Genomic DNA, 26,714 nt, shown 5'->3' with positions numbered 1-26,714 from the left:
TAAAAAACAAAAACAAAAACCACATGCACACAATTTTGATTTACATTCATTTAATAGTATCTCATGACAGTTTTCAAAGGCAGGCTGTGCAGCATAAGAAGTATTTTGAGTGCTTTCCTGTCCAACAGTGTTATCAACTGTTACTCCAAATGTTTCTTACACAACACCGGTCACCCCCCCCCTCCTCAAACAAACAAAATAAACAAAAACAAACTTACAGCTGTGTTACAAACAAAACACATTCTTCAAGAACCGTGACACTCTGTCAGTGATTATGTGCAATCGTCTTGTTTAAAACTGGGATGAGAAAAGTAAACATTTATATCAAAATACCGAACACTTCGAAATAAAAGATTTTACATTGCAAAGGAGAAAAACATAATTTAAGCTTTGGGTTGAGAAAGGCTGGATCCCTTTTGGGAACCAAATAGGTCTTCCATGATTCTATAAAGAACAAAGACAATTAAATACGTCTGAATGGCAACGGAAACAAATCCAACAGGAATGTCATCAATCAGACACCATATAAGATTTCACTTGGACAACACTACATTTACCCTGACTGGAACTGCGAAGCATGAGTGCCGTAGACAGTTGTAATATTTATTTATTTAATTTGAAGCTGCAGTCAAAAGTTTTCACTTCAGTTGTTCATAAATGTGTCACAGTTAGGATACAGAAGTCGACAACAAAGACGCATTCCTGTGCTCGATGACAATCTTGTGCGTGCGTGTACAGCAGACAGCAAGAGGAAGTTGTACATGATTGTACACAGGTATTTGGTGCTGAACACGAGTACAGTAAGATATGTGAATGCAGCAGTGTCTTTATTTTCATTTAAGGAGGGCACGAAGGCAAACGTGATGAATGCTGCTGATGTTCTGATGTGGTTCTGAGGTGCAGCAAGGGTGTTAAGGCTTTGGAGATGTCATATTGTACAGTGAGGACAAACAACGGGAATGGTCTTCATTTATACAACATAAGAATTACCATAATAAATGTTATATGACTAACATTTACTTATAGTTCGTACATAATGTGGAACAAACTGTTTTTGTATGACATGATTGTGACGGCAAACGTAACGCACACGTTTAATTTACACTTTGCATCAACATCCAGCATCTCTTTTATGAACTTCGAAGCATAAAAGACAAAAAGTAACTGTAAATGTTTAACTGTAAGGCATTTGCACATTTCTAGTTTAATGAAATATTCCTAGGCTGTGTCTTCCCATCTTTCAAGCTTCTATGAAGTTACTGTCACGTCATTCAAGCTGACTACTAAAATAAAGGAATGAGGCATTTTCAGATCAATGAAGTTCAAACTGTCCAGGAAATTTAACCGCCACGGCTGCAGACAGTCTATGACCTCCCTCACTGTGTGTGATATTTCAGCGCCGACGCACACCAAAAGGAAAAAAAAAACAAAAAAAAAACTGAGGTAGGCGAGAAAACAATCAAATGCTTGACCATAATGTAGTCATTGTGTAAATAAGAACAAGAAGGAAAACGTGAAAGGCAGAGGGAAACAAAATAGTGTGAATGTGGGACTGATGTCAGTTTACTCAAAGTAAAGATGACCTTGCACTATTTGAGTTGGTTAAGAATGAGATCCATGCAGGCCTGCAGTCCCGCTGCAGCGCTGGTGACAGCATGCGTTACGCCTGTTACACTTTGCATATTTCGGTAGGCGCGGATTCCCACTGCCCTGACCTGTGAGTGTGCGTTCAGGGCTTTTCTTGCGGTGCCTTGAGGTGAAAGGGTGCAGAGACAAATGGGTCTACAGCGCTCACGTCTGAGGTCCACGAGTGCAGAGGTCCAGCGGGGACAGATGCTACAGCAGCCTGCTTGCTCGCGTTAGACGCCGCTCTGTGAGCTGCTGCTGGCTGCTGGGGCACAGGTCCTTCAAAGTGTCGGGAGTATTTGGCCAGAGCTTGAGGACGGAAAGGTTGCTGGGCAACCTGTTCTAAGACTCCTTGATCAGAGGTTACAGCGTGAGCTCCAGCTGCGTGGGGGTACGAGGTCTTCGGCTGCGCTCCTTTGGGCTCCTTTCTTTTTCCGAATGGAGCCTGAGAGAAAACGTCGAGCTGCTGCTGCTGCTGAGCCGCGAGGGGACCGCGTGGAAATGGAGCGTTGGCGAATACGTCACTTGTGTCTTCTTGCGCAATCAGAAAGGGGGCTTTGGAGAAGATATCTGCAGCGCCCTCCATCTCCTTTGCTGCCTCGTGTACATGCTGGAAGTGATTCTGGGCAAAGGTATTTGGAGCAGGTTGATCGAAGGTTGTAGCTGATTGTGCTGCTGCTGTGCTGGAGTGCAGAGATGGATGGAGAGCTAACTGAGGCCCTTGGTCTTCTTCATCCTCAGAGTCCTGCAGCAGAGGTCTAGAACCGCTGCAGTCATGGGGGGCTATGTGACTCTCAATGCCTTCACCGTCCTCTTGCTCGTCCTTGTGTGCTTCTTTTTCTTCGTCTTCATCGCTGGAGTGCACACAGCCCTCATTCTGTGGAGAATCTGCTCCTACAGCTTCAGTCTCTTGTCCCTCCTCAAGCACAGAGTAGCCATTACTCTCCCCTTGGAGATCTGTTCAAGCAAGCAAAGATAGAGGGGGAAAACAAATTGGAGGTAAACAAAAATGTTAGAATACAAATGAGAAGGAACTGCCATCTGTGGTCCAGCTGCCCATTTATCTACCAGATCCGTCTCGCATAACAGATGGACTCTAAAATCTGTAAGTCACTGATTTTCGAGGATGACTAAACAATGAGAACCCATCACAAGACTACAATTCTACTCTGAACAGGTCACAGTCACAACACTACCAGTTCTACTAGTACGTCACCACATTAACCTTGTTTCCACGATTCTCAACTCAACCTTCACAAGTAACGCCCGGTGTTACAGGAAAACAGTGGCAGCAGTTTTGCTTTAGGTTAAAACTGAGTCAGTTGAGGAGGAGGGAGCATGAGAAAGATCTGTGGAAACAAGGGGAAAGAGCCTTCACAGCAAAAGTGAAAAATAGTTAGCGACAGACAGACTGCACAGAAGACAGATCAGTCTTACCTCAGCAGTGTTGACAGCAGTTGTTAACGTGCAGCTCAGGGGGAAAGGTTAGTTGAAGCAATTAAAGGAAAAGACCAGCTCTTTCGGCTCTTGTTTTGTTTTACTTATTGGGCGAGCTTTTCCTCCTCACTTGTGTTTTAAATCGTCCACGCCCTTTCCGTATGACTTAAGTGTAAATATGACACAGTTTGGAGCTGACAAAAATATCCCACAGTGTGACAGCTCACGTAAGTGTGTAGAAAAACAGCTTCTCATCTCTCACAATACAGCTCATAGTCTGTACAGTCAACTTGAGATATTACCTGATTAACAGACACACAATTTAGGAAGGCAAATTAGAAAAGTGTGAGGAGGAATAAAGTTTTTAGGTTTCTGAAAACTGGTCTGATCACAACAACCACTCTATTTATGAACATTACACCGGGTGATATGAATAGGATTCATGACAATACCCCATTAGCCTTTTATGGCTAAGAGAACACCAAGGGAACGACGAGTCTGATGATCTCCATCAGTGATACTTCATTAACACTTTGATGATTATAGATAGTCTGTTTGCATTTCAACCCAAAGAGCACAGCAACACACGTAAAAGTCTGCAACCAGTGGCAGAGTGCTGCAGGATGCAGAATTATAGTGGACTGCAAAAATATGAACCGCAATATTAAATGGAAAGAAAATGGGATGTAGACATTTAAAATGGTTAAGATCAGATGTAATACAACTCACACACAAGCCTTTCTTATGATTATTTAATGAACTATAGGAGACAGAGGTGAAAGGTATCCCAGTGTTATCAGGAAGTTAGTTCCGTCATTAGCTCTGTTAAATAAAATCTATTCAGGCATATACAGTAACTTACATGTACCAGTACTAGTGTATAACCTAACAGCTGCAATGGAGAGCAACACATACTATCCAGTCAAGCGATTCAAAAGCACTTAGTCTCATGTTTGTTTGGTAACTAAACCGTGAGCACTAGATAAATGTTTGACAAGAACTAAGAGAGAAGACAGAAGGACAGAGTCGACAGTTTTGCACTCTTAAATAAAGCCTCATACACAAATATGTTTTATCTATACATCCTTATACAATTTTTACATATTTTATAATGGTCCTCAGTTAATACATTCTTTCTAAAGCACTATCAATAATAGTCACTTTTAATCATAACATGATAAAATGTTACACACTAAAATCTACCTTTACCAATGCTGACAAGTGCAAAAAAAAGAAAAAAGAAAAAAGTGTTACTTTATGTATATTTACATTTCTCTTTCATCTGGACAGACTGTCACAACTGACTTTATGGTATATGGTAACAAAGGATTGGCCAGAGAAGATTGAGAGGATGTCAGTGGGAGAGGGAGGAAGGATATTTTCATGTAAAGTTCCTTCATTAACATAATACCTACACAAAATAATGACATTTACGTCACACTTCCCTCTCTGTGACGGTGGTATTCTGCTAAAAATCTGCTCATTTATACGACCCTGACAGCGGACCAACACAGAGGAAAAACAGCATGATAATAGAGTCTTGTTTAGCTTTGGCATCGGAACAGGTCAAATACCTTCATTCCCTTTTACTTCTGCTGTGCTTACCTCAACGATGGGTCACAGGTATGAGAATGAGCTGGCATTAGTGGTGTTGTAGATAATGCTGACAATGGTGGGAAGCTGTGCTGTGGCAATGGAGCCGAACTCACCAGCTGTATTAACACTGACCTCAGCAGTTTCAGGAAATGATTACAACTGACAGATTTACAGGTGTAGCATTAGAATACGCTAGACACGCTGCTTAACATCCAGAAAGAGGGGACAGTATACAGGTATGCTCAAGCCTGTGAAGCCACTTGGTCGGTTTACACCAGTGATTCCCAAAGTGTGGGCCACAAAGGTACTACAGGTGCCTGCAGTAATAACAGAAATTACGCTCAAGTATGTACAAGTATGTACATATTTAAATGTATTTATTTATATAAAAGTGAATTAACACTGGTGATCGGAGGTGGTGAGTTTGTGAAGTTTTTCATCACTCTGATCTAAATTTACGCTCTTGTTTTGAAGTCTGAGTCCCAGTGGCAGGTGGCCATGACACTTTGCATGTGATTGGGCAGCATTAGCAATTTATAGCAAACAGCCTGGGCTGTTTATGCTTTTTTTAAATAGAAATGTCAAGAAAAAACACACCACCCTCTCGTGTTTTGATTAGAGTGAAGATTTAACACTGGGTGGGGCCCGTGGGATTTTCTGGTTTTTAAGTGGGCTGCAGCACTCTTGACTTTGGGAATAGCTGGTTTAGACAAATAGATCTATAAAGGAATCATGGCACATGATGGCTTGAACAGATTTGACTTTCCATGACTATGCGCACTCCAACAGTGTGAGAAATCTTTAAAACCTATCCAAAACTGACACTTCTTCTTTTATATGTAAACTGGTTCAATCCGAACAGAAGCGCAGCTCCAGGTTGCATCTTTGTTTGGCCAGTAGTTCAAAGCTCTCATAGGAAAGTGCATCAAATTATCTACAGCATTCTACAGTCTTTAGTCAGACCCCTGACACATATAACCATGCTTAACATGTGCATACGATGATGGTCGACTATGGCCGTGCACTCTGTGAAGGATGTTAATGGGAGTAAGAAGAAAGCATGAGGAAGACCATGGTGTAGCCAAGACAGAAGCGGACGATATGCTCAGGCATTAATGAAAAGATTTTTACCAGTGTGGGAATGTCAGCGGCTAGCAGAGACATATGAAACCAGCTATCAGGCAACTAGAGATGGAGTTGAGGCCAAGGAGGCACATAAAGAGAATACTGGCTCCTCTTGGTCCTCATAAGGTGCTACATTAAGTGTCTCTGCGTGCCCATCTTTACCCCCCAACCCTCCCCCCATATCCCTTTGTTAGGATTGCACACTGCCCCTTCGACCTCTCCCACCCCCTCTAGAGGTCGATGAGCTGATCCACCAGCAGAAGGGAGCGAGCCAAGTTGGGGATGCTGGACTCTGAACTGCCACTGTTGGTGCGCGAGTGACCACCTGGAACGTGCCAGAAAGAAAGAGAGATAGAGACAGAGATGGGCATGGAGGAGCCGAGGGAGAGTGTGAAAGACAAGCAAAAGAATAAGTCATTTTAACAGGGATTGCATGAAGAAATTAAAGAGTGGGAAGATGACCAGGATGAGGGGAGAGAGATGCATGAATAGGGGGTAGAAAGAGAAACAAGCAGAGAGTGAGCTGGGATAACTTTTATACAGCTGCATCATTACAGGGGGAGGGGGGAGTTAGGGAAAGCCATACTAACATGGGGAGACTTTCAAGATAAACTAAAAAGAGTCAAAACACCTGCAAGATGGCGAAGCACTGGGAGTTAAAAGATGACTAATGTGAGAGCTCGATGAGATAAGAAAAAAGCCACCCATACAAGACTTCTCACATCAGAAATCCCAGGAACAAGCTAATGGTGACTAAACTGGGAGGGGGGGCTAGCTCATTCATCTTCGTGGCTCACAGTCTGGGTTTCAGCAGGTGTGAGTGCTCATCTCAGAATTAGGTTAGCCTTACCTTGATTTGAGTTTTTGGAGATGAGCACTGGAATAGGATCAAACTCGTCGTCATTGCCCTTCTCCCCACACGACATGAGGAAAGCAGAGTCTGTGGTGAAGGAAGAGGAAGTGAAGTAACGATGGAAGCGGGAAGAGGTTAACTCGGCCAACGAAAAGAGCAGGAAATAAAAAAAAGAAGGAGAAGAAAAGAAAGGAGGATGCGAGTAGATTATAAACGGAAGCAGCCAGGGCAGTCAAAGTTTTTAAAAGCCATTCAGTTTTACATGGCTTTTAGCATCTTCTACAAATGAGTCAAGGGTCTGGCGAGGCTGTCATTTAGTGTCCAATTCAATTTCCACTTTTGCTTTTTACTGTTTCAACAGGCCTTTCTATTGTGTGGTTGATCAGGGGTCTGCAATTGTGTTGCCACAAACACTGAAACCCCGAAACCCCGCCCCCCCACACACACGCACGCGGAAAATAAAAGGTCTTACCAGAAGCAGTCTGACCAGCTGGCAGCTCCTCCAGGCAGGATCCAGCGCCAGGAGGAGCAGAGGAGCAAGAAGAAGGGAGAACAGAAACAGATGGGTTTCCATGACAGGTATGAGATAACAGATCACAACCCAGCAGAGAATCCTCCCCAGTGAGAGAATCTGAGACAGCGGCCAGAGAAAGAAAGGGTATGAGAAAGTAAGACTGTTAGTGCAAGGAGCAGAAAAAGATGCATTGTATTACTATAATAGCTTATATGTGCAAGCATAAAGAGTTTAAAAGCTATGTTAGCTTCATTTAATAACAAACAATAAAAAGAGGCGTCTCTTTTTCAATGATTGAGCACAATTTTTATTTCTATAGCACTTTTCAAGATAAACGTGGCAAAGTGGGTCACAGAAAAATGCAAGCAGATCTCACTGAATAGACCACTTAACACCCTAAAGCTTAAGCAGGTTATGGTCCATATAACTGAACTATCCTAAAGCAACTGTTCTAGTTATAGACCAAAATGATTGTGATCTGGAACTAAGGCTGTGCGATATGCCCAAAATCTCATATCCTGATATAAGAATTCTATCGTCCTGATAACGATATAAATCACAAAAATGTAACATTTTCTGTAAAATCTGTGAGTCTCGGGCAGCTCGTCTTGCGGGAAGTGTTTCCAGCTGCGCGTCATGTAGCTGGAGTCGAGTGTTTTAACCGATGCATGAAACTACACATTTTTAGACATAAGTTGTAACAGCCGCCGTTTTCTTTGTGAGTATTTAATACACGGCGTGCTGCGGGGAAAAGCCTGTTCTAACGTTTGATGCTAAGGTTTATTTTTTAGCACCTGGCGGCTCTTTTTTAAATTCTCATCCGTAAATAATCTGCTCTTTCACGTGATTCAGTTTATTTTGAAAAGTCTCAACAGGATCTTGAGCTTTATTGTGAAAGGTTTATGTGGAACATAAACAAGCGGACACGCGATGCTGTTACCGTCGTTGTTGCTAACCAACGCATAAAAACAGGCGCTTGTCCATCTTTAGTGTGGTTATATAAAATATAAGAGAAAGAGAGAACTTTAAGAAATTAATATAGCCACTACAAGGACCATCAAAATGGTGAAAAATATTGCCGTAAACAGTTTATTTTGCGACACGAACAACCCTATCTGGAACGCCAGCAAATGTTTGAGTTAATATAAATCAATAAAACTACATCTTAGGATTGTCGCAGAACCTGAACTTAGTTAACCTTGGGTAAAACAGTGATCGGAAAAAGTGCTATTCTGAGGTCCAGGATGCTAACCTGGCACACTGGCAGGAATGAGCTCTGGCTGGCCCAAATGTCTCTGGGGCTGGGGAGCCTCCAAACCAGGAATCAGTGAGTCCACACACACCTCTGCCTTTACTACATAAACACAACGTAAAACAGTAATACAAAGACGTTGTTATTAGTACAGAAAAGAAAGAAGAACATCTTCTTTGTTCCTTTCCCAGATGATATGCCTGACTTTGTAAGGATGTTAGAGAAAAGAAAGGGAAGGAAGACATATGCAGAGCAAATGAGGAATTTTTGGGGGCAAAGCATGGGACAAGAACATAGCTGGTACCATTTGTGGTGCTCTCTGCAGCAGTGTTGAAGGAGTCAGTCAGGGTTAAGAGGTCAGGGAGCAGAAGAGAAGTATCAGGGGACTTCTGTCCCTCAATCAGCTTCTCTGTGAGTGAGCCAGAGAAAGAAGAGGGAGAAGAGAAAGGGACAGATGGCAACAGAGAAAAAGGCAATGAGAGAGGATTTTCCATAGAAATGACAAAGAAGCAGAGAAACTACACTTTGCGATGGTGCATGATGGCAAAAATCAACAAGGACAAATGCATCCATCTGCCTTCATGGTCAGCATTTTTAGAAGCAAGATTCATCCAGCAAGAAAAAAAAATTAAGGATATCATGTAAATTTCGAGGTACTTTCACGTCAATATAATAAAATTACTGAATCATTTGTTAGTTTATATCAGGGTTGTCAAACATAAGGCCCTGGGGCCAAAAAAAGCCAAGCAAAGACTCCAATCAACTGCCTCTGGAAGATATAAGGAACAGCATAAATGTTTTGACTTTTAAATGTGTTTTAATGAGTTTTGCAGCTTTTCCTACAGATATGACTAGTCATACTATACAAAAGAAATACATTTTACTAATTGATTGCAGATTTTAAACATTTTTTATTTATTTGGTCAAAGTGAGCTGTACGTGGCACACAACGTGAAATGAGTTTGACATCCCTGGGTTATAAGTTCCTTCCTCAATAGCATTCAGTTGCCAAAAAAAGTTAAATTATGGCAGCAGATCTTTAATGCAGAAAACATTTCTCATGCTCTTTCACACCTTCAAAAACTTCAAGTTAAAGCAACCAATGAAGACCTTTCTTTTTATTTTCCACAACATTTTCAGCTCATTTTTGGAGCAGTGCACAAAAAAAGAAAACAAAACCCACAGTTGATGTTGTTAAGTTGTCGTTACCAAAACAAATAAGATCTGATTTTACTAAGTACTAAGTGTGCTGCATGCATGAAGTGTATTTCTATTTATTATAGTATAAGTGTATTTCATGCAGTTACTAATTTTTCACTGCAGCCTTATACTCACAGGAAACTGCTAGGGGCAAAGAAAGGGTTGGGGGGGGGCATCTAGGACAAGGAATGTGTTGGCTCAGAAAATGGCACAGCAGATGTGACCTTCTGACCCCTTCGCTATAGGAAAGACGCCAACGCTGGTGAAAAGCTTTTCACAAATCCTAAATGTCAAACATTTGATTTTCACAGGGAACAGTGAAAATATGCAGTTTTAAAATGCTACATACAGTATGTTTTACATGCTGTTGCACTCTTGCCACAAGGCTGTTTTCACGTTATCTCAGATGGGATGTTGTGCTTCTTTAGCAGAAGTCAGAGTGTGTTTGCTTGTGTGCATTCTATCTCAGTAAGGGATCCAAAGAGTCAAAGAGATAGCTTAGGCTGGACAGAGAAGATTACCCACACCCTTATTACGTAACGTTTTTATCCTCTCAGTTCAGGCCTTAAACAGTATGTAAACAAAAAAAAAAGAAAATAAAAAAAAAGGTAAAGAGGCATGAAGCATACACTTCCAGAAGAACTCAAGACTAAACAGAGAAGAAAATAAAAAGCTGGACCGTCATTTCAACAGGAGAGTGCGCTTAGCTTTCTCTTGTTCCTAGCAGCACTGGTAAGCAGGCTCCACTAGTAGTAAAGCAATCCAATTAACAAAGGAGAATTTGTCCTTCGCGTTACCAGGCAACAGAGAAGGAGAAAGCACAGACCTGCAAATGAGATGCGATCTAGCTGTAGCAACACTGTCTATTCATGAACGCTGACAAGAAGCCACTGTGAGGCTGCTCGCTAAGTCAACAAGGTAGAACTGTGTACTAATCCAAACCACAAAAACTGGCACTTGGAAGCTAACCTGTGGATGGTGTGAAAGCCAAGAAACTACCTGAGCAAATACAAAGTCACTCATGAGGTATATTTGCTAAGAGTCCAGGAGAATCAAAGGGATGGCTCGTTGTGCGTCCTGGTGTGACCACAATATTATAGAGTGAGAGGCAGTTAAAAGGGTCTGAGAGACAATAGTGCTGACGCTACACTTGGTGATGGCTATAGATCAATACTGCACAGTGGACTCTAAAAATTGAGACAGCAACATATAGAGCAGCTATAACCTACACAACAGAAATTTTCTAATAATATGCAAGAAAATGGGGATGCTTACTCAAAGTCAGTGCTTGGAATCATCAGTTGAAGATCTGCAGTTTAAAGCTGATACTCTGACTTGACTATTTGCCTGCTTACAACAAGCGCAAGCCTCTAGGGCTGTCCTGGACACTGGCTTTAGTAGTATCAACAGCTAATACTTGAATATTTCAATATTAATTGCGGACGCTTTTCCTACAATGGATGCATATAGATGTAACAATAAAAAAAAACAATCACCATGCAAATAAGATTAAGATGATGGCTGCGCTGTGATTTCTGATGGTTATAAACTGTTTTCTTTTAATAGAAGTACACAAGCCCACAGACAAATCCTTATGATAGATTAACATTATACGCATATACTCAATCACTGAGACAAATCCAGATGGTTCAGAAGCATCCTTTACAAAGCTGTCAGAGGCATACTGAGAAAAGCTAAACAAAGACTTACCTGGAAAGGCATTGAGGCTGGGAATGAGATTTTCATTGGATCCCGCAGCTTTCTCTCCAGCTGCAGCAGCTGTGCACAAGCCAAAGGAGGAGAAAAAACAAACAGGTTTTAGATCATGGAATGATTCACTAATGCTGTGTGTGAACAAACTGAACTTACTCTCAGCTAGCTTTGCAAAGTCTTTGTTAAGAAGCTCCTCTGCTGTTAGCTTAGAGAAGTTATCGTCACCAAAAGGATTCCAGGCGGGCTGAGTGTGGGGGACAGTGAGTGCTGAGGAGGCGTCCCCGTCACCTGGATGGTATACACTCTGTTGGGACGAGCAGGGGGACCCAGAAGGAGTAGTGCTTGCTGATCTGCAGTACAAAGATAAATATAAAAGACAGTAGGAGCACACAGTGAAACTACACAAAGGCTGTTAAGTCAATGCACACTGGCCTCCTGATGTATGCGGTAGTAAGGAGAGAGAATGAACAGTTATTTAAAGACTGAAGTGAGATATTCTCGGGGATCTAAAAGAGTTATTTGTCCTCTTTCTGGGTGCTGTGATATGAATGTACTGTCTATTGCACGTCGATCTTCACTCAGTGTCATGAAAGAACAGTTCATCCTCAGATCACTGAGGGGAGTTCATTCTGCTCACTTGGACTTGTTGAGGCTGGCTTCAGCTGCGGCTGCCTGAAGTAGCTGGGTCGACTTGCTAACGGGGACCCCAAACACGGCACTGTGGGTGACATCACTAAGGATACGTCTGTGGCCACTCTTGGTGGCCGTCTTTGGCGAGGAGGGGGGTGTCAGGGAGCCAACTTTGTGGATCCCTCTGCCAGTCGTCTGCAATGAGAAAAAAAAATGATGCAGAGGGGTGAAAATGTGTTAGTAACTAAAACCTTTTCTCTATGGTACTGTTCAAAAGTCTAGAGTCTTTTCTTTATATTTTTCTAGAAAAATAGTAGAAGTTCCTGTGGTCTATAGAAACACGTGCAAACATACACGGAAAAAAATTATATAGAAGCACAAACAGAGTTTGTACAATTCTAAACAGATTGAAAGTCAATATTTGGTATGACCACCGTTATTCTTCAACACAGCCTGAACTCTGCTAGATAAGCTTTCTTGTAATTTCTGGTCTTTAGAAGTACTTCTCCAGTTTCTTGAAGGACAATTAAAGCTCTTCATTTTTCAAAGAGTCAGCTCAAAAACAAATGGTATGTTTTTGCAATAGGCTACTGTAACAAAGTGCCTAAAGATACAATTTAAAATTGGTTCTGCTCATAAAAGCCAAGCTGTCTCTTAAGTGTAGATACAACACTGGTTCATCTATTGAGTTAGCTGTCTTTTCTATGTTTGAACAATTCAAAGGTCAGTATTCCTCTGAAATGGTCAGATACAAGTACTGGACTAAAAAATGAGTGAAAAAGGCCAAAGTCCAAAGAAAAACTTTAAAAGTCCTTCATAAAGCCTGGAGAACTATTGCTCAGGACCACTTAAAAATTACATGCAAGTCTGGCTGCTTGGAAGCAAAACATAAAGAAAAAACTGAAGACTTTTGCACAGTTCAGTATTATAAAAAAAAAAAAAAAAAAGAAAAAAAGAAAAAGAAAAAAATGAACCAGATACAAACATTAGAACAAGTAAGAGCAACTGGAAAAGAAAATTGATCAAAGAGATTGAAGATTGCTCCAAACTACAACTCTATGAAAACAGGAAACATTTACAGGAGAGGAAAACATGAAACAGTCTGACAGAAACTCATGAAAATTCTATACATTATACATTCAGTAAAAATGGAATGAGATTTTTCGAATATTTTGCCACCGAGAAGAGGAAAAAGTGAGCAAAAGTCTGGATGTGATTCGTTAGAGACGAGCCAATAATCAGCCCCGACCCAAAGAGTAGCAGACAGCAGCAGGAGTAGGACGTTACCACAAACTCTGGACCACGAGCTGCAGGACCAACAACTGCAGACTCGGGGATGGGTGTGAGATGGGCAGCTGCAGTTTCAAGGACTAAATGCTGCTGCTGTTGGTGTTGATGCTGCAGGGTAACAACTTGAGGAACAGGTTTATATTGCAGCAGACTGGATGCTTGTGATGATGTTTGTTGTTGCTGAAGTTGGTGGTGGTAGAGGTTCTGTACCAGGTGATGCTACACAGGAACACCACACAGCTGACCGTGAGCAAGGTAAACTGTGGCCCAACTGAAATATTTTCTGTTATGTATTGCAAAACTAAACCAGATTAATTTTTTCTGTTCTGCTTCACCAGCAAACAACATGAATGCACGGAAGAAAACCTACAACAAACCTATAAAAATATGGAAATATTTGTTGCAGCTCATAATAAAGTGGGAATCTCAAAGGGTTTGTTTGAACAAATGTCTGTTAAATTGACATTTATTGATAAATGAGGTAACAGAATGGGAATTTAACAGTTTTCTGAGGAATGATTCCTAATAAGTAAATATGTAATTTTGCAGTACAAATGCAACGAGTTTGTCTGTAAGCTTAGTAGTTCACACTATCATTCCTCAAGAACGTGTCAACGAAACACGTCAACAGGCGTGTACTAAGAAAGAAAGTTCAGCATAGCCAAGATTTTCTTTTCCTGTTAGCTGGCTTGATGAAACCTAACAATCCAGTCTGAGACAACAGGTATGATGGTAGTGGTTATTAACTTTCTTTGTTAACCTAGGCTTGCTTCAGGTGCCAAGAGGGCAGCTGACATGTCATTTGATACTTCCTCCACACAAAACAAATGACTTAGCTCCACCTACTCTGATCAGAAACATTATCAGAGGAACAGGTAGTAGAGATCTAGAAAAAGAATTTAAAATACACCTCCTATTGCTGCAAATAAGACAAGCGAGCAGTGATGGCAGAAAATCATCAATCGCAAGCTCTCCTAGCACTAAAATAAAGTGAGGTGTATCAAAAAGAATCATCTTATTATAAAAAGCTATCATTTTAAAGTGACAGTAATCGAAATAATGGACATAGAAGCTTGTGGTAAATTTTTAAAGTACATGGCTGAATAATAAGTTTTACAAACAAGACAATGTTAACAAGTTCTCAATGTGTCCCCCTCCAGACACACAACATGTCTCCACAATACTCAAACTTGCCACTGCTGCTGTTATGCTACAGACCAGCAACCACGTGACACTCACGAATCTCCTATTTCTAATAATAGGCATTTCCACTTTTGCTGGAGAATGGGGAATAAAACCACTTTAAAATCAGACGATTCTTTTTGACACACGCTGTATAAATGCTGTTTATTTCCAACTGCACATTAGGGTTTCGAAACTTGAAGTTTTACCAAAATTCAGACCAAAATTAAACCAAAACTCTGAAGATAACCTGCGCAGGAATAGGTTGTGTGTTCAGCATCAGTTACTATGGTGATCTAGTCAGGCAAAAGGAGAGACACTGTCATAACACTGAAAATTTGTTGACAGCAGATCTAGTTAAAATCTTACAAGAATGAATGGAAAAGGAAGCTACAGTAAGCTGGTTAAATAAAGAGCTGCAAACAGCACATTTCCTGCCTCTCAGCCAGGTAACTTCCTCCAACCCTTTCACTGAGGTGTGGTGCTAGCAGTCTCATGCTATGTGCAGCATGAGAATCAAATCACAATATGTCACAGAATGAATGAAAATTACACTTACTGCCTGTCAACTAATTCTTTATTTTCTCATTGTTATTTCTTTATTCATCTGGGGAAAAGACGGCATCCATAAGTGTTTTATTTGGGAAGTACAGTTGCTGTTGGCCCTGGTTCTTCCTATCTGTAACATAAGACACACTATTGCAGGATTCCTTAATATCATTCAGCTCCTTCTCAAGATCGGATCTTGACTGATGCCAGCTTCTATATATTACAGATTTCTACATATTACAGGACTACAGATTGTGACAACAGTCCTCCTCCAGCTGTGGAGATCCATTGCAACATAAAAGCCTGAATGTGGAGCAGGTGGAGAAGTGTTTCATGTTGCACTACGACAAGTTCACAAATCCTAGAGAGCAGAACAAGGACCACCATTGCCAGCTGTAGTGTAAGAAACTAGAAGTGGAGTTCATCTACAGGATGAGGCATTAGATTATATTTATAAAGTATTTGTATAGGACAAACCTATAGGAAGTATGTGACTGTACGCATAAACACCATGAACACAATCTAATTGGTAAGAAACCAAATCAAACCAGGCCTGAAACCTTTGAGATTACCACCTTAAGACTGGGAGCAGTGTAAATGTGTAGCTTTGGCTTGAAACACACACACACCAGTGATGAACATAATCATGTTGAATTTAAGCTTCACTGAAACTAAACAGAGCTCTTAAAACTGATTTTGAACAACAAACAGGGCAGCTCAGCCAAAAAACAATATCACTAAAATCCACAGAAATCAAAATAGTTCATCATGCAAAACACAGACAGCCCACACCTGAAGTTTGTATTTTCAAGTGTGTCTCATTATCAAGCCCAAACCCTTTGCGTGGTATCACACTCTTCTTGTTATTGCTTGCACAGTGAATATGCATTTTATGAAAAATCCCTGATGCTGTTAATTCTTTGAAAACAAAGGCATTAAAATGTCTCACCACGCGTGCACAGCATTATTCAATGTCATCCATGAAACAGCACACATTGCAGCTAATCACCATTTCCATTCTTGCTCTAACAGTCTTCCTACCTGCTGAGTGCTCTGTGGGCTTAAGAAGGCAGAGGCTTGCTGCTGCTGCTGCTGCTTCATAAGCAGCTGCTGATGCTGAGATGTAGCCTGCGGCTGCATGTTAGCAGACGGAGCCTGTTGAGCAGGTTGGACAGCAGCTGAAGCTGGAGGAGGGACACTGATACCGACACCTGTAAGGGAAGTTAATACGATATATGAGAAAATTATAAAAGTATTCTTGATCATCAAATACGACACAGATTCTTTTTGTGCAGATTCTTACATGAACCAGCTGTCATCCACACAAACATTGTTGTGCAAGTGAGTGAGAAAATCTTAAATCACCTCACTCTCGAGTTATTGGATTCACAAACTTGGGTATATACGCCACCCGCCCCCACAGTGGGGTGACACAACACCCCATCAGCCTTTTTATGGCTGAGGGGCAAAAACTAATTGGACCGATACCAATCAAAAGAATGACTTTGAACAACACATAAATAAATGTGAGGGTGAATCATGCCACCATCTATTCTGTCTCTGCAAGTTGACCAGAAGGGACTTTAAATAAAAACTAAAAGCCTTTAAAGAGCAGACTAAACCAATAGGAACACAGCATATAAATATATAGTGAATTATAGTGAAATTCTTGAGGGATTCATGAACCAAAAGTAATTCAACATAAATAGTGTTATTAGCAGGGTAACAGTCATCATAAATCCAGGCTTTGATCACAATGGTTTTAACCCTGACATATAGAGAAAATCATAGTTTAAACAGCTCCTTGTACCTATAGCCTGGGGTGCCCCAGTAGCCACACCAGGCCTCTTGCGTGGGGTGAGTGCTGGCTGGATGGGAAGAATGCCTGATATGGGCTGGGGCTGAGCCTGGCCAGCTTTGGGCCGCTGTCGAGGTGCAATTGAGGTTTCCGTTGTAGGAACTGGGTCTGTGAGCCTGATGGAAGAAGAAGAAAACTCTGCAGAGTAACGCAAAGTTTCTTATGACAATAATATTAATAAAAATAACACACACGCTTTGCTTGTCACTCACCTGGCTTTGTTTTGACTCTTTTTGGCCACTGCTTCACTCGCTTTGATAGGCTCAGGAAGTTTTGCAGGAATAGGAGAATTCTGCAGAGGAGAAAAGATTTATCAAAAATGATCAAATCTTTTCACATTTTTGATTAGTATTTTCCATAAATGTATAATTGTTTTGTGCTTTGTTATTACTAAGGGCCTAGTGACAAAATCTGTACTGTCATTAATATCACTGTGTTCTAGATAGCTGTTTCTAGCTAGCTAGGAAAGTTTCAAACTCAAACTCCAGCACACGAGATGTAAAATCAAAGACATGTAGTAACAAAAAGAAAATCTAAGTTACTGCTGAGCACACACATATTTTCATCTAATACTCCCACTATTGCTCTCGCCGTGATGACTCACATGTAGATTTGGGACGGGACACTCTCGTCGAGCCAGTTTAAAGGCAAAGTAGGATACTTGGTAAATGTCTGGCCTCTTTTCAGGATCAGGTTCCAGCATGTATCCTGAGACACAAAAAATATTCTGAGTTCATTTGCATTTAAATTTAACTGCACCTAGACTACACATATTCAGAAAGCAGAACGGTCGCATGATCTAAGCAAATAGAGTACTTACTAATAAGACAGTGCATTTCATGTGAGTAGCGAGAGTTGTCTGGGATGGTGAAACTGCCATCACAGATAGCCACTTGGCTCTCGCCGAATGGAAGGGTGAAGTAGCACAGCTTATAGAGAAGACAACCCAAGGCCTGCGCAGACAAGGAAATGAACACATATAAAAACATATACTCTGTATGACGTCATAGTAGTTAGATAATATTTTTAAGTTAGCCTCACCCAAATGTCTGCTTTTGTTGTGATGACATTTCCCCCATAGAGGTTGACCATCTCTGGAGCACGGTATGACAGCGTAGTATACCTGCAGTAGCAGTAATGTATGAGAACAGACCAATGAGCTTCTGAAATATAGGGAGAAAATAGGGTAGATGGTACATCAAGAGGAAAAAAACAACTAACTTTTTGATTTCATCCTCTAAAACTGCCACCCCTTCTGTCTGTGGATTTTGGAAGTGGTTGGTGGCACTTCCAAAGTCACAGAGCACATAGTGTCCCCGGTCATGAAGAAGAATATTTTCCACCTATGTGTGGAAGACAAGATAAGACTTGTGAGATGTGATGTACAGTGAAACAAACGCAAAAAACAAACAAACAAACAAAAAATATTCCAAATTACTAGTGTGATAATTCATTAGATAGATCTGTGCTGTCAGTAGTATTCGCATACAGAAAATGTATTAGGCTTGCCTTGAGATCTCGATGGATGATTGGAGTCTTGCACTGATGTAGACGAGTGACCGCCTCGCACGTGTCACAAAAGATCTGTAACACCTCAGCTTCAGTGAAGCCCGTCTGTAGCCGCTGGTTCATTAGGTTCACCACCTGGCCACCTAAATGAAAAAAAATTTAGTCAATAAAAAGACATAAATTCCTTTTTTTTTTATGTAATTATTTAAAGTTTCTAGGTAATATTTAAGGCTCAAATATAAGTTTACTCTGATCCCAACACATCTAAAATAAATGACAAAAACATACATTAATCTTTATCATTCACATGACACTTCAAAGCGGTCAGCTTTTACATAAGAGAAAAAAGTAAAGAGGGCATCATGAATGTATTGCTTTAACACATTAACATTGCTGTTTATAGCATAACAAAATTAATACATTTTCGACACTACACAATTTAAAAACCCTAACGATGCTCACAACTGCACAGGCATGTTAACATTTTATCTTTCTACAAATGACACAGCTAAGTTAAGCACCGAGTAAAACACAAGTTCTATTGACCACGACAGCTATCAGCTGAACATTTGCCTTTGGAAAAAAAGAAAAGAAAGGATGCTGTAAGAGCCGAGGGTAATGGAGCTTTGAATTCAGAGATAGAAGGCATGGGGAGGGGGTTGGGCGATTTACCTCGACAGAAGTCCATTAAGATCAGGACTTCCCACACATCACCAGCTCCGACTGCAGTTATGCTGGAGTCCAGGAAGCCGACTATATTTTTGTTACCCACCAGGTCCCTCTGTGTAAACAAACAGAGAGAGAAACAGGAATGATGAACAACAAGAGAGGCAATTTTCAAATATCATGCAGTCCTAAGAAACTTTATTTGATAGATCAAAAAATACATCAATGTTTGTAAATTCTCAGTTTAATTTTAACTGCCAAAGGACTTAAGGTAATGATGATAAAATCATCTGATAAGCATGTCACCAGGGAGTGGCTACAGGAACTGGTCTGTTTCACTTACAGTTAGGAAACGGACATGCAACTGAGCTTACAAGGCAACATTTTAAACAGAACTTCATGTTCTAAAATGGAACTAATTACAATCCTGAGTGCTGCTTTGTTATCACCACTTGACACAAGTCAAATAGTGTTTTTGCATAACTTTTTTTTTTTAATTTCGGGCATTCTGGGTTGTTCATATTTGCATTTTCTGTATCAAATTACTTAACACTAGATAGATTTTTGTGTTTGTTGCTGAGCAGGCTAACAGTAATGCAAATTGCTGAGTTTTCTCCAGTCAGCTTTGGGGCAATCACACTCACCATAATTTGTATTTCAAGTTTGCAGATCTTCAAATCGTGTTCGTTGTTGACATACATTCTTTTTAGTGCACATCGTGCACCTTGATGAGTCCTCACCAAAAAGACTATGGCAAAACCTCCTGCAAAGAGAAGAACAGGAAGAATGGACAAATTGAAATGCAGAAATAGAAAAACCACCATAGTTATGTCTCTTGCATTTTTTGCCACCATATACAGTGCAATTATAAGTGGCACTGCATTGGTGCTAAAACCCAGGGCGTTCTTTCTATGAGACAACACTGCTAAGCATACTGCCTTGCTCAGTCTGGTTTGAGTTTATTTCTCAGGACAGTGACCATCTGTTGACAGTGACTTGATTTTTACTGAGGAAAAAAGACAACCTTGGCAGATCAAATAATCATAACCTAAACTACAAGGAGCCTGATAAAGTCACAATAAAAATAAAATCTATCAAACATGTGCAACGAATCGCTTTATCCAGTTTAAACCACTGGTGTCAAACAGCCCTGCAGCAGGGTATAATTCAACCCTGTTGGATGGCCTGGGTTTAGCATACAGGGAGTGCAGAATTATTAGGCAAATGAGTATTTTGTCCACATCATCCTCTTCATGCATGTTGTCCTACTCCAAGCTGTATAGGCTCGAAAGCCTACTACCAATTAAGCATATTAGGTGATGTGCATCTCTGTAATGAGAAGGGGTGTGGTCTAATGACATCAACACCCTATATCAGGTGTGCATAATTATTAGGCAACGTCCTTTCCTTTGGCAAAATGGGTCAAAAGAAGGACTTGACAGGCTCAGAAAAGTCAGAAATAGTGAGATATCTTGCAGAGGGATGCAGCAGTCTCAAAATTGCAAAGCTTCTGAAGCGTGATCATCAAAAAATCAAGCGTTTCATTCAAAATAGTCAACAGGGTCGCAAGAAGCGTGTGGAAAAACCAAGGCGCAAAATAACTGCCCATGAACTGAGAAAAGTCAAGCATGTAGCTGCCAAGATGCCACTTGCCACCAGTTTGGCCATATTTCAGAGCTGCAACATCACTGGAGTGCCCAAAAGCACAAGGTGTGCAATACTCAGAGACATGGCCAAGGTAAGAAAGGCTGAAAGACGACCACCACTGAACAAGACACACAAGCTGAAACGTCAAGACTGGGCCAAGAAATATCTCAAGACTGATTTTTCTAAGGTTTTATGGACTGATGAAATGAGAGTGAGTCTTGATGGGCCAGATGGATGGGCCCGTGGCTGGATTGGTAAAGGGCAGAGAGCTCCAGTCCGACTCAGACGCCAGCAAGGTGGAGGTGGAGTACTGGTTTGGGCTGGTATCATCAAAGATGAGCTTGTGGGGCCTTTTCGGGTTGAGGATGGAGTCAAGCTCAACTCCCAGTCCTACTGCCAGTTTCTGGAAGACACCTTCTTCAAGCAGTGGTACAGGAAGAAGTCTGCATCCTTCAAGAAAAACATGATTTTCATGCAGGACAATGCTCCATCACACGCGTCCAAGTACTCCACAGCGTGGCTGGCAAGAAAGGGTATAAAAGAAGAAAAACTAATGACATGGCCTCCTTGTTCACCTGATCTGAACCCCATTGAGAACCTGTGGTCCATCATCAAATGTGAGATTTACAAGGAGGGAAAACAGTACACCTCTCTGAACAGTGTCTGGGAGGCTGTGGTTGCTGCTGCACGCAATGTTGATGGTGAACAGATCAAAACACTGACAGAATCCATGGATGGCAGGCTTTTGAGTGTCCTTGCAAAGAAAGGTGGCTATATTGGTCGCTGATTTGTTTTTGTTTTGTTTTTGAATGTCAGAAATGTATATTTGTGAATGTGGAGATGTTATATTGGTTTCACTGGTAAAAATAAATAATTGAAATGGGTATATATTTGTTTTTTGTTAAGTTGCCTAATAATTATGCACAGTAATAGTCACCTGCACACACAGATATCCCCCTAAAATAGCTAAAACTAAAAACAAACTAAAAACTACTTCCAAAAACATTCAGCTTTGATATTAATGAGTTTTTTGGGTTCATTGAGAACATGGTTGTTGTTCAATAATAAAATTATTCCTCAAAAATACAACTTGCCTAATAATTCTGCATTCCCTGTAAACACTGTGTGGTGAGTTAGCTGGCTGGCACAATAGTCACAAGACCTTGAAACAAAACTGTGTGAGTAAGCAGCTGTGCCAAAAAGATGCAAGAAGACAAAACTGACAAGACAGGAAGTGAGAGAATATATCATCCCACGTTTAGTCACAATGATGACAGTGACAACCATAGCAACTAAAACCACCAGGAATCATACCACACTAATAAATAAAGCACAAACTGAGTATCTCTCAGCAGATATCTGGATATTTTAGATTCAATTATCATTGTTATTATTATTATTCTACTACTATCAGCATTACTCAATACGAGCTGCATTGTTAAAGACGTTCATAGAGTACAGCAATATTTTTTTTTAACAGGAAACCACACTAAATATGAAATCATGTGGGCTTCAGTCCTCCATCCTGTGTGGGTCAGCATGAATGAGGAAACTTAGTCATTTTACTGTTGTCAACATGAATTAAATGACTTGAAGTTTCACAATGAAGTGCTAAATTCTCTGCATATAAGAAAAAGGAGCTGGCAGAGCACATTGCTCAGTAATTAGTGTTATGACATGAAAAGCAATTGCTTGGATGAGATATGAAGTTTAATTAAGAGCTGAGGCCTGTATTGAATCAGAATAAAGAGCAGAGACTAGGCGGGCACGTGTGTGTATAGCCCAGCAGAGCAGAGGCATCTGATCCACTGCTGTCTTGCACAGTCTAATCTGAGATGCCTGTTAGAAATTAGAGGGATTAGCGGCTGTCTTAAGTAACATTTAGCAGTGGTCTACTGTCTCAGGAGACGGGGTGACTAAATAAGTCCAGCTAAAAATAGCCACTACTCCTTGACGTAAAATGATTATAACACAGTTGTAAATGCACACAAAAATAAACCTTTGGGCTCTGCAATGAAAAGTGTCACCAATGCTTGTAATGTTCAGTTACAATCTGTCAGTGTAATGGAACTTGCATAATAAGCATCTAGGCTTTAGACTAAGACACAGCACATGCCCTCACCACTACGATGCTGTTTACAAACATATGCACAACACTGCAGTGACAGGGAGAAAAACCAGAGATCGTCTAAAGAGAAGGTGGCATAAACTATCTAATCTGACTTAGAAAAGTTTTTTTCCCCACTCTGTTAGAAAATGTGATAATTATGGTATACAAAAAGGGAATGACTCGCACATTAATGACAGCAGGATCTGGGGGCACTAATGTTACCAGCAGTAACTCTATACATCAATACAAAACAACACTTCCTGCTGACTGTAAAGGGAGAGAGCTGTGTGTCAGGAAATCCAGAGGTAAGTCAGTAATAAATCACAGATTTACCCAAGACCTAAAGCTAAAAAAAGATAACACTGTTCAAAGCGTGCACCTCCAAACCAAAGTTACAAAAGAAAAAAAAGTTACAAAAGCAGCACAGTGCGCCACCCTCACTGCTTTAGTCAGCACAGGGTAAAGTGTGTTGCCACAAAGTTCAAGAGTGACAACAAAGGGAGTTGGAGTAAGAGGAGGAAAAAATAATTAACTACATGACGCAGCCAGATAACAGTGACTGCAGGCCCAGACTTCAATGAAAAGCATCTGAATAAACAGGTGTATTGCCAGTAGCTGTACTCGAATTACAAAGAGCAGCTCTACTACCAGATCAAAATGCAGTGAAAGGAAAAAATAAATAAATAAATAAAACCTTGCATCTTGGGGAAGCTGTATATATAATTATGGTGATGTAGAGCTGGGCGATATGAGATTTTTTCATATCACGATATGTTTTTTTCATTTCAGGCGATAACGATATCTATCACGATATAAGCCAAATAACTATATTTGTAAGATTTAAATGTGCCGTTGCTCACAAGTAAAATGTGAAATAATCAGCAGCTTGTTTTTATTTAAATATTTATTTCCCATAATAAGTTCAACAGGGTAGATGTACTTAAGGAACATGAGACTTTTTCAGATAAATAAAGGCAAATATTGCAAACTACACAAAAGGCAGCCGCTAAAGCGTTTAAGTTTCAAAATAGGACAAACGAAACAGACTAAATTGTCAATTCCACTTAGAAACAAAATATTAATTCTAAAAATAAATCTTAGTTTGTTTTACAGAAGAACAGACAAAACTGACTAACTTTTGTCAATATCAAATAAACTGAGAACTAAAAGGAAATTCTCAATCTCTCCTTGTTGTATAGCTGAGCTTTTCAAACAGTTTTAACAGTTACTTTAGTCTGACAAAAGCCGAATGACGAATTAGCGCTTCCAGTCAGAGACTGAGGCTACGTCCACACGTACACGGGTATTTTTGAAAACGGAGATTTTCCATTTTCGTTTTAAAAAATAATCCCGTCCACACATAAAGGCAGAAATGAAGGAAAACGCTGCTATGAACATGCCAAAGCAGCAGGTGGCGCTAGATTCCTAACCGTGCCTAAATGTTGGCCAATCAGAAGTCTAGAAGCCTCGGTGGGAAAAAGTAAACAAAGCTGGGGCATAGAAGCAGAACCGAGTCGTAAGTGTGGAGGGACAGTAACTGTGTGTATATGTAAGCATTTAAACACTGCAGAGAGTAGAATTAACAGTAACAGTATTGTAGAAATTCATTTCACCGAAACAATAACGTGGCGCAGTGTGACGCATGCACCAGTTTATTGTATTTCCAGACTTGCTTTCGGCACAATTTACAGTGCACGCTACTCTATTTTTGTCAGACTTGAAATAGCCGAAATACCTTCACACTACGGAACTTCTATGGCTCTTCCGTTTGACAATCTCTCCGGCATTGGAACCATCATCTGTTTTCTCTTCGGTCACGCTCGGTTGATTTTTCTAGTCGGCACACTCATTTCCTCCATTACGCGCTGGCTCCATTACCCGCTGGCTGCTTCCCAAACAAACACACGTGCGGCTTGGCACTTGTGCTGTACGTAACAAGTCACGCGACGTGACGCTGCGGCTCTGCGCTACTTAATTTGGATTGGCTGACCTTTTTTTTTTTTTTTTTTTTTGAGGACAAGAGCGGCGAGGTCTATCGCGATAGCTTAATTTCTCTATCGAGTAAAAGTTATATCGCGATACATATCGTTATCGTTCTATCGCCCAGCTCTATGGTGATGCCATTTAGTAGGCCTAAGAATTACACACCTGAATTGTGCTTTTCTAAAGTTATTATCTGCAGCAAGGCCAAACTGAGCTCACAGAAACAAAGAAATTCCCTAACATCCCAGTACAGGGCGGGTCTGAAGTTTGCTGTGGAACTCATTCATAAAGCCAGTGTGCGGCCAAACACATGGTTCCCATCTATAGTACTGATAAATTAATCAGACTTTTTTCATCTATTATTTAGTAACAGGCCCTCTTAGCTAACAGAGGACATCAGACTCTCATTGCAAAGACAAATGACCACAGGGAAAAGGTTTACCTCTTTCACAATATCCGTTTAGCCTGTTCTAATAGAAATGACCTAAAAAAGGTGCAATCAGTCCTCACCACACTAAGTTAAGTATTTGGATTAACAAATGACCATGCAAGAATATTTTCACCTGGAAAAGTTTGTGTGAAGTTATGTTTGAGTTTCAGCTTACTGTAAGGTCACATTCTATGTGCCAACACATCCTAACCAACAACTTCCAGTTAATTTTAACTTGTGCAGTCTACATCTGCCAGTCCCTCTGTAAATATCCATACAGGTGACTCAGCATGGCGTTGGCCCCTTACAGCACAGCAGGAAATCCAGTTTTGCTATGTTCCTCCCAGCCTTCAAGTAAAGAGTGTAGTAATGCAAGGATAATACACACTGAGAGATGTAGAGCCCATCATCTTTACATCTTAAAATTTCAGCCTAGTCTGTCTTCCTCCTAATCTGCCTGTTGTTATTATAATTGTTATTATTAATAATAAACAGATAAGACAGGTTTGGGCAACCTGGCAGCAAACAGGCATGCAGAGGACTGCCTAAATGTGTAACCTCTAAACCCTGACCAGTAAATATTCATTAACCAATGCCATTTCCACTTAGTAATGTATAGCAAACATGATAGCTTATCATTGTGTTAGTAACATTACTCTGACTGGGCCAAAAACAAAACAAAAACAGGCCCAATCGTTTAAATGAAGCCGTCCAAATCACAATTAAAGTGTTTGTAGTAATCCACACAAGGGAACGCCACGTAGTTCACCTTCAGCGATTGTTTCCTCCACGGTTACTTGATATCTTCCAATGCTGAAGACTCGTCCGATGAAGCTGCCACCGCCGCCGGAACCAGCGCCTCCTCCACCGGCTCCAGGACCAGGCCCGGAGCCCCCAAACTCCCGACGGGAATCAAAAAATTTCTTCATTTTCCCTTGACACTGCCCAAAGCAGGACCGAGTCCAAAAATGTATAAATGTCGCGACAACGACAGTAGTTAGACAGAGTCAGTCGCTGAGGTGCTGGCGTTAACGCTTCAACAGCTGAATGAATGCTGCTAGCTGGCTTCAAGCTAAAAGCTAGAGAAACTAGCTGGACCTTAAAATATCCCGAACACTGCTGCCTGATGCTGTTCAGCTAACTCATGGTTTGAACAGCAGGCGGAGTCAAATAATGCAGAGAAGCCGCTTTCCACTCTATACCAAAATCAGTACTAGCTACACAATGAGCCGGACTATGAGCCCGAAAAACCCAGTCAGCTCACCTAGCTAGCTAGTCAGCTAGCTAAGCAGCCAGGTGCCAGCTGTCAGTCAACAGACTAGCAGCCAGGTAGATTCCTGATATCAAGTCCAGGTCGTTACACATCTCGGTCGATATTCTCCCGAGGGAAATGTTAGTCCACTTGCTGCCTTATACCTCTGTATCGTTGAGAAAATTTCAGCTCTTTACTGTTTGTATTCGTGCTGCAGGTTAGAATAAGCCTAGTCAACTAGGTTAACTTAATGACAGAGCTAACACAGCCACCAGTACACGCTAATGGCAGA

General features: G+C 40.8%; 1 protein-coding gene across 4 annotated transcripts; it reads right to left on the bottom strand.

Moving 5' to 3' along the window:
• Positions 1-1,190: 1,190 nt before the first annotated feature.
• aak1a (AP2 associated kinase 1a) lies at positions 1,191-26,714 on the bottom strand. Of its 4 annotated transcripts, none has more exons than XM_085367194.1 (20): positions 25,940-26,714; positions 19,645-19,763; positions 19,007-19,115; positions 18,335-18,477; positions 18,047-18,168; positions 17,867-17,948; positions 17,646-17,778; positions 17,430-17,533; positions 17,038-17,117; positions 16,778-16,941; positions 16,009-16,178; positions 13,234-13,455; positions 11,954-12,141; positions 11,473-11,666; positions 11,314-11,382; positions 8,708-8,812; positions 8,404-8,505; positions 7,110-7,268; positions 6,635-6,724; positions 1,191-2,583 (listed from the first exon to the last, which is right to left on the bottom strand). In XM_085367194.1, the coding sequence occupies exons 1-20, from the start codon at positions 26,097-26,099 to the stop codon at positions 1,730-1,732; spliced, it is 3,369 nt and encodes a 1,122-aa protein (XP_085223320.1). In that variant the 5' UTR covers positions 26,100-26,714; the 3' UTR covers positions 1,191-1,729. The 4 variants fall into 4 exon arrangements, with proteins under 4 accessions (XP_085223320.1, XP_085223319.1, XP_085223317.1 ...); XM_085367193.1 differs by having other exon boundaries at positions 11,218-11,382; positions 13,237-13,455; XM_085367191.1 differs by lacking the exons at positions 6,635-6,724; positions 8,404-8,505; positions 13,234-13,455.

Source organism: Diplotaxodon limnothrissa, linkage group LG12 (assembly GCF_057381915.1).
Source record: "Diplotaxodon limnothrissa isolate DT_005_m linkage group LG12, D_limnothrissa_male_GT1.1, whole genome shotgun sequence".
Taxonomy (NCBI): Eukaryota; Metazoa; Chordata; class Actinopteri; order Cichliformes; family Cichlidae; genus Diplotaxodon; species Diplotaxodon limnothrissa.
The sequence above is the reverse complement of the archived record's forward strand: the minus strand, read 5'-3'. Positions and strand labels throughout refer to the sequence as shown.

Excerpts from the sequence above, each read along its gene's own strand:
- aak1a (XM_085367193.1), bottom strand. The coding sequence starts at position 26,099 with ATGAAGAAATTTTTTGATTCCCGTCGGGAGTTTGGGGGCTCCGGGCCT. Across the intron at positions 13,456-16,008 it reads GCCCACAGAGCACTCAGCAG|CATCACCTGGTACAGAACCT; the intron begins GTAGGAAGACTG and ends GTTCCTGTGTAG. Across the intron at positions 8,506-8,707 it reads TGCAGAGAGCACCACAAATG|TAAAGGCAGAGGTGTGTGTG; the intron begins GTACCAGCTATG and ends GTGTTTATGTAG.